This window comes from Belonocnema kinseyi, chromosome 2 (genome assembly GCF_010883055.1).
Source record: "Belonocnema kinseyi isolate 2016_QV_RU_SX_M_011 chromosome 2, B_treatae_v1, whole genome shotgun sequence".
NCBI classification, from domain to species: Eukaryota; Metazoa; Arthropoda; class Insecta; order Hymenoptera; family Cynipidae; genus Belonocnema; species Belonocnema kinseyi.
The window spans coordinates 69686818-69694354 of record NC_046658.1 but is presented as its reverse complement, the minus strand read 5'-3'; the positions used below and the strand labels follow the sequence as shown (position 1 = coordinate 69694354).

The 7537-nt window shown below is 33.7% G+C and overlaps 1 protein-coding gene across 1 annotated transcript; it reads right to left on the bottom strand.

The window, feature by feature from the left end:
• Positions 1 to 1516: 1516 nt before the first annotated feature.
• Positions 1517 to 5001, bottom strand: LOC117182712 (putative gustatory receptor 28b). Its single transcript, XM_033375816.1, has 6 exons — positions 4677 to 5001; positions 4176 to 4441; positions 3566 to 3824; positions 1930 to 1998; positions 1773 to 1862; positions 1517 to 1713 (listed from the first exon to the last, which is right to left on the bottom strand). The coding sequence occupies exons 1-6, from the start codon at positions 4983 to 4985 to the stop codon at positions 1594 to 1596; spliced, it is 1113 nt and encodes a 370-aa protein (XP_033231707.1). The 5' UTR covers positions 4986 to 5001; the 3' UTR covers positions 1517 to 1593.
• Positions 5002 to 7537: the final 2536 nt, after the last annotated feature.

Sequence of the window (7537 nt, the reverse complement as noted above, 5' to 3'; positions counted from 1 at the left end):
AAGCAAATGCAACTTACAAATATACTTTTCAAGCAAACAATTCATGATGTTGACATTATTGTTAATATAATTTGTTTATAACAATTATATTCGAAAAACGACTAATTATTTATTTTTCTAAGATGCTTTGACATATACTTTTATGAAGAAAGAAATTAATTGAATTATTTATTTACAGATAAAAAATAATAAGTGAAAAATGACTTATTTTGTCTCTTTGTTTGTTTATGTAAAAAATAGAAGATAATAAAAATTCAAAAATCTAATTCATACATGCTCTTGCGCAACTATCGCTGATTATTTCTATTGAAGAAAATTGAAAATCGGTTAAGAATTGTAAGCTGTATGTGATTTTGAATAGTAAATTCCTGATCCAGCCTACTGTGCTCCAGTCCGATTATCTAAGTTTCCTATATTTGGCAAAAGCACTATGCGCCCTTCCATCAGCGACTCCGGAATGGGCTTCTCCGATTTTAAGTATAGGTGAAAATGCGATCCAGATGCTGGTGGAATGAAGAAAACTTTTTCCACCAGAAAGTGTTGATACCATCTGGTCATGTGTTATAAGGGTACTGCATAGCTTATTGAAGCTATTTATTTTCTCTAAGTCTTGTTTCAGCGGATGCTGGACTTTGTAGACTACTCTCCAAAATGCTTCGACCGCATTTCGTTTGGATTGATGATCGACGGTAACTGGATGATCTTGGAAGAGTTGAGATGGGCCAGAGAAAAACTGTTCATTTTTTCTGACCCACCTCTCCCTTCGCTCTAGACTTCTCCTAGCACCAGATAGTGCCCTTATTCTGTCAACAATATGCTGCCTGATGGTCAGAAGCTTTGACATGTTGAGTGCGTTATGATCAATCCGTAGTTCTCGCGCGAACGGTCAGATCTTGGCGATGAAATTCCCGACAGATGTTATATAGGTAATCACACACTTAGGGCCGATTCCACTAGCTGTGATTAAATCCATGATTAGCGAATCGTGATTATTTTTTAATCAGCGTTTTAATCACGATTAACTTGTGGCGCGTTCCACAATGAATTCTTAACCTCTGGTTACCCAACCGTATGCTCTGTTCACAATAAGTCTAATTTCTGCGTGTTTATGTTGTAATGGTAATTCTGATTGGCTGATTTCGCACATGTATTTTCGCGCAAAATATACCTCGACTGCTCACGAACGACGAGCGGCGACGTGTTATTGTTTATGCACATCGTTATACAAGATATCGTTATAAATTCAAAAAATATTTCACACTATACTTGAACCTCAACTTTGAGGTTATGTTGACTCCCTTTAATCGCTGATTAACTCGCTAACCAGCCAAGAATGGCTGGTTAATTTTATTAACCAATCATATTTTTATTTAAAAGTAATTCTGAGATACAATTTTTAAATTTCAATTTTAATCGCTTTTAATAATTTAATAATTTTCCAAATGGTTATAAAGTGTGTTTATGCTTGAATATAACTATGTACGTTGTGAAAAGTTTCAACACTCCTCTCGTTTTGCGTCAAAAGTGCACCATTTTTATGAAATATACAAAATATAAATTATCCGGTGTGCAGTTGTTGCATTCTCATTTAATCTAGAAGATTGGAGTAGTGAGATTAGTATAGACTTCCGTGGTCGTATCAGTAACATTGCCTGATGGTTTTGGTTCTATTTGAATAATAATGATTAGGTAAGTCATAATGGTTCCTAGAAACTGATACAAAAAATTATTATACATTTAACGGTTTAGGAAGATTTAATATTGTAGCTTACTTTGGCAACAAATCCATAATCCAGAGTGGTTAAACCATACATCGAAAAGTACAAGGGCCTTTGAGTTAGTTGCAGAGAAAATTGTTCAATCTAAGAAATAAATAATATAAGTAAACAATAAAACTATAACTGTAAATCTAACCATAATCTTCATTACCTCTTCTCTTAGTTCGGTATCATGATTGCTCCTATTTGCAGAGTAAATAAGTTGTTCAGCTTTATGTGCCTAGAAATTAAAAAAATACATACAAAAAGAGTCACTTTGTAATTAAATTAAATAATATTTAGGGTCCATTTTCCGTGTAGAACATACCTTCGATTGATTTAAAACTGCGTATACCCATGTATTTTAACTCGCTTATTACGAAACTTGTAGTCAAAATACCCGCAAATTTTATTTTCATAGTGAAAACCATGAAAAACTCATAAAAATTTTTATTTTTTTTATTTATCTTATTAAATAATAAAGGTTTTAATAAACGTTTTAGATCTTTTAAAAACTTACGTTTTATGTCAAATACATTTTTACTCTGCGAGTAATATTTTTTGAGAAAAACGACGATAAATATGAAAAATCACAGATATACAGTACAATATGTAGTAGTGTACCTCTGTGACAGGTTGCAGAAATAATGTTGGTCAAACCCTTTGCAACATCTCGTGGGGGCGGGAAGGCACCACTGTAACCGGTCACAGAAATAAAGTTGGTCAAATCCCTACCCCTTTGCAACGTATCGTCTGGTGTGGGAAGACATCTCTGTCACTGATTACAGAAATAATGTTGGTCAAACCTTTACCCCTTTCCAACGTCTCATGGGAGGAAGGCACCCCTGTGGCTGTTCACAAATATGATGTTGGTCAAACCACTACCCTTTTCCAACGCCTCGAGGAGGACGGTAAGGCTCCTTCTTGACTGGTCACAGAAATAATGTTGCTCAGAAACCCTTACCCCTTTCTAACGTCTCGTGGGAGGAAGGAACCCCTATGACTTGTCAGAGAAATAATGTTGGTCAAACCCCTGGCCCTTTCCAATGTCTCGTGGGAGGAAGGCACCCCTGTGATTTATGACGGAAATAATATTGGTCAAATCCCTACCCCTTTCGAACGTCTCGTAGGAGGAAGGCACCCCTGTGACTGATCACAGAAATAATGTTGATCGAACCCCTCCCCCTTTCCAATGTCTCGTGGGTGGACGGCACCCCTATGGCTGGTCGCAGAATTAATGTTGGTCACAACCTTACCCCTTTCCAACGTCTCGCGGGGACGAGAAAGCACCCCTGTGACTGGTCACAGAAATAATGTCGGTGAAACCCACTTCCAACGTTTCGGTGTGGGCGGAAAAGCACTGCTACGCCTGATTACGGAAATAATGTTGGTCTAACCCTTATCTATTTTTAACATCTCGTGGGGGCAGGAAGGCAGCGCTGTGGCACCGCTACATATTGTTCTTTATTTCTGTGATATTTTCATATTTATTGTCGTTTTTCTCGAAAACTATTACTCACAGTATAAAAATTTGCTTCATATAAACATATGTTTTTAAAATATCTACCATTTTTATTTGAGGCTTTTTCGTAAATTTTTTTATTTTCTAACACAAACACAAAAAAAACATGATTTGTATGAGGTTTTCATGGTTTTCACCTTGAAAATCAAGTTTTCGGGTATTTTCACTATCTTTTTGTAATTATCGAGTCAAAATACATGGATGTACGAAGTTTCAAATCATTTTAAGGTATGTACTATTCGGAACTTTATCTAATATTTATAAATATTATAATATAAGTGTTTACATAAGCTGTGACTCTTGCACATGTATCATTCACGTACAAAACTCTTGAAAGATATAAAAAGCAACAGCAAAATTCGTTTGCTATATAACCTAATCTTGCTTCACTTTCTTCCACTGAATCGTCATTAAATATCTCATTGTATAAATAATAAGAATTCCCAATTATGAATGTGATATTTGTCACCATTGACATTGCTATTTGCAATCCAAACACCTTCTCTACTTCCCACGCAACTTTCGAGAGTTCCAGATGTTGATGTCTATATTTATATGATTTATAATACTCACAAATATTTCACAAATTTTATTATTTATTAAAATTCATAATTTAAAAGATAAGACGTTAATACTCGCTTAATTAACTGAATCAAATTGCTTGATTTGTCCGGAGTGTTAAAGTTAAATTCAGCGGGCAGAACTAAGGTGTTTATCTTAAGTTGTTTTCGATTTAGATAAGCTTTTCCCAGAAGCAAATTCTTATTCGCACCCTGTTCCAATAGAGCATTTATATTTCTAAAAGAGTAACCTATAGTTCTATAAAATATGTAAATTTCAATAATAATTTTTTATCCTAATCAAATATTTATAAAGAAGTGTAAAATAATACATACGTGACCATTGTTCCAAAACTTAAATCGATAATTATCTGTAAGAATACTGGAGCTGAAGATGTATAAGCACAGTATATACTATCTTCCAGGCTATGTTCTTTTAAGAACCAAAAAACATCAGTGGCAACTACAAGGAAAATTCCAGAAAAAGTTACAATTAGGGTGAGTACTAAACGTACAAAACTCTTGCCATGATTATTTTCTAGTCCAAACGAGTCTAGAGAAGCATCTATTAACTCTATTCTTTGAATGCAGAGTCGAACGACCTAAGTTTGAATATTAATTTAAATATACAGTTAAATCGTAGCCAGATAATATATTTATTATGCATTGCAGTTCTTGGAGTGAAACAAGTTAATTTTTTCTATTAATGCTTCTTCTGTTGAAGAAGCTTGTAACTAACTATGCTCAGAGTGCATTTTTTGTTTCTAAAATAAAAAACACTGTCGAATCAAGGGTTAACACGTTTTCTTGTACAAATTGTATGAATGAAATGAGTACCTTTTGGTAATACCAGCCGATCATTATCGAAATCAATCCAACGAATCCATTATAAAACCAAATAATTTCGAAGAGCATTTGACCTACAACGTGACCTTCAGTTCTACATATGGAAAGTCCTTTTGAGAATGGAATGTAATAATAAAAAATTATCATAATCATTAGGTAGATGAAACTCAGTATAGGTCTTCGATGTCCAACAGGGATTTCAACAATATTTAAGCCTGTAATCCAGTTTATCACTAAGATTGGAAAAAAGACATCTTTCAATTTTTTCGAATGCCAAGTTTGGTAATTCAGGAATTTCATGTTTCTTTATATACTCGTAGCATGCATTTATTCCTTGTGTGTTTTCTGTTATTATTTCGATTGCAATGGTTTCAGTCGTTATTGAGAATATTAATGATTTTTTCTTATAATACAGTTTATGTGTCATTCTGTAGCATATCTTTATACTACATCTGAAACATATTTTGATATTCTGATCTAAAGCCATTCTGTTCTAATTATTAAACAGGATGATAAGAATAAATGTCATTGTTATATACGGGTGAATTTTTCTTATAATACAGTTTATGTGTCATTCTATCACCTATCTTTGCACCAGATCTAGAATATAAAAATCATTTAGTATATAAAAAAAATATTTTCCACTTTTTATGCATGATCTTTTCAAAGAGCTCTTGGATACAAAAAGTCGATTTTTACATTCTCATTAGATAAGGCATTAGATTTGTCTCAACCCCCCCCCCCCCCCCCCCCCCCCATTTTTGGTCAAATGTCCACGTTTTGAGTCTCCCTGAATTCGAAAAACAGGTTCTTACGAATGTGTCTGACTGTATGTATGTATGTATGTATGTATGCATGAATATATGTCAGTGTGTATGTATGTATGTATGTTTGTATGCCTGACTGTGAGAACCATAACTTGTGAAAAAATTATTCTGTTAGATTGGCCTTTGGTTCACTCTTTAACTGTCCTAAACTGAAGGCCAAGTTCGCGGGCCAGTCATTTTGGATTAAAATTAAAAAAGTAAGTGCATTTTGAATATTTTTGAGACCACTTCTTTTCAAGATTCAAAAATTTTCTTTGCGGAAATTCATATTATTTAAAAAGGCGGACAATTGATCCTGATGCCTTTTTTCATAGAACCAAAAATTACCAGAATCATAGCGTTTAAAAAATTCCCAAAAACACATGAAAATTGCTGCCCGGTCTTCTTTTATTTTCGCGGGCGTAAAATGTGGTTTTTAAAATATAATTTTGAAACTGTTTCCATAATAGTGATAAAGGATAAGTGTCATATTTAAACAGCTGGCAGGCGACAAGACGTACGACCAGGTGACTACTGGAATTGGCATGATCCAAGGGATCATGTGGTATTTAGAAACCAGTGAACCTCACTGATTAAACCAGTGCAGGAATTCCACTAAGTGAACGAGTGAATTCTCATTTCTTGTGAGTGACACACTTCTGGCTATTTCAACCAGTAATATTTCACTGGAAATCAAATGTAAACAATTGTAAATGCAGTGAAACTGTGAGACTTGCTGATGTTGTTACCTTGGTGGAGAATTATCCAAATAGATGGCCGCTTCGTATAAAACGCTTTTGTTTATTCACAACACATACGTCAATATAGTTCTATAAGATACATCAAAAACTTTAATTGAAACAATTATTTTTTGTTCAAAGAGACTGCTAATGTGAATTTTAAACACCAAATTTTCTAAAATTTAATTATTTCTAACATGATGTATTTCGTTGGCTTTGCCCCTCACCTGAGGACAAAGCCGTCTGCAGCTTTTTGTGGAAATCAAAACATTTGAAGATAAGAAAATATGATGGTTTGCTTCTGTGGTATTTTATGTACTGGAAAAATTATTTTTAAATATATCCAACATGCAGAATAAGTTATTTTGAATAAAAATAGAGATAGCTATAATATAACCTCTTATTCGTTGATATTCTACTAGAAACGGACTTTATGCAATGTTTCTACCTTACCAATAAAATTACCTGCACACCGACCGGATTGATAATAATAATATTTAATAGTTTCTTCCATGTAGCCCACAAGATAAGTTGCTGTTCTACATTTCCAATCATGTATCGACGAAACTTGTGACACGTGTATCACCAAATCACTTGTAAATAGTATTTTCGTCGGGTCTTTTCCTCTAACCAAGCCTCACTTATTTATGAGATTTAATATATTTTGGACTTGAATTACGTCTAAGTAATATAATTAAATTATGTGATATTGGTTTATCTGTCTAAATATCAAGTTTTTACACTGTAAATATTGTCATTAAAGTTGAAAACATTATATTTCTGTCAGAGAAACTCCCATTTTTTCGTGGCAAAAACTGTTTTTTGTATAATTTTTTTTACAACGTCAATTTTCAAGATTTAGTAAGTAACACTATCACTCTGATAAAATAGATTTATTTGATGCAAAGTAGAACTAAAATTGTTAAATAATAGCTATGCTATAAGGAAAATCACCTTTGCCTCACTAGTTGGCGCTGCCCCTCCTTACCCTATTAAAATTATTATAATTTTTTTACAACATTAACCACGTCAGCAATTTCATATCAGGGGAAGTACCTACAATAGGTACGAACCTTCTGGTTATAGAAGCATATCATTATTATGATTATTGCACAAAATGCATTCAGAACTGATCCAAACATGAGAATAAGTTCATTTGAACCGTGATTAGTGGTTAATTTTTATGCTGAAGATATATATTCGCTTCGGTTTTGATTCCTCTAGAATCAAACCGAAGGGCCTATGACAAAGCTACCGAACGCGTCCTCGGGTTGCGGATAGAGGGTCCCTGTACCAAGGGTTTCTG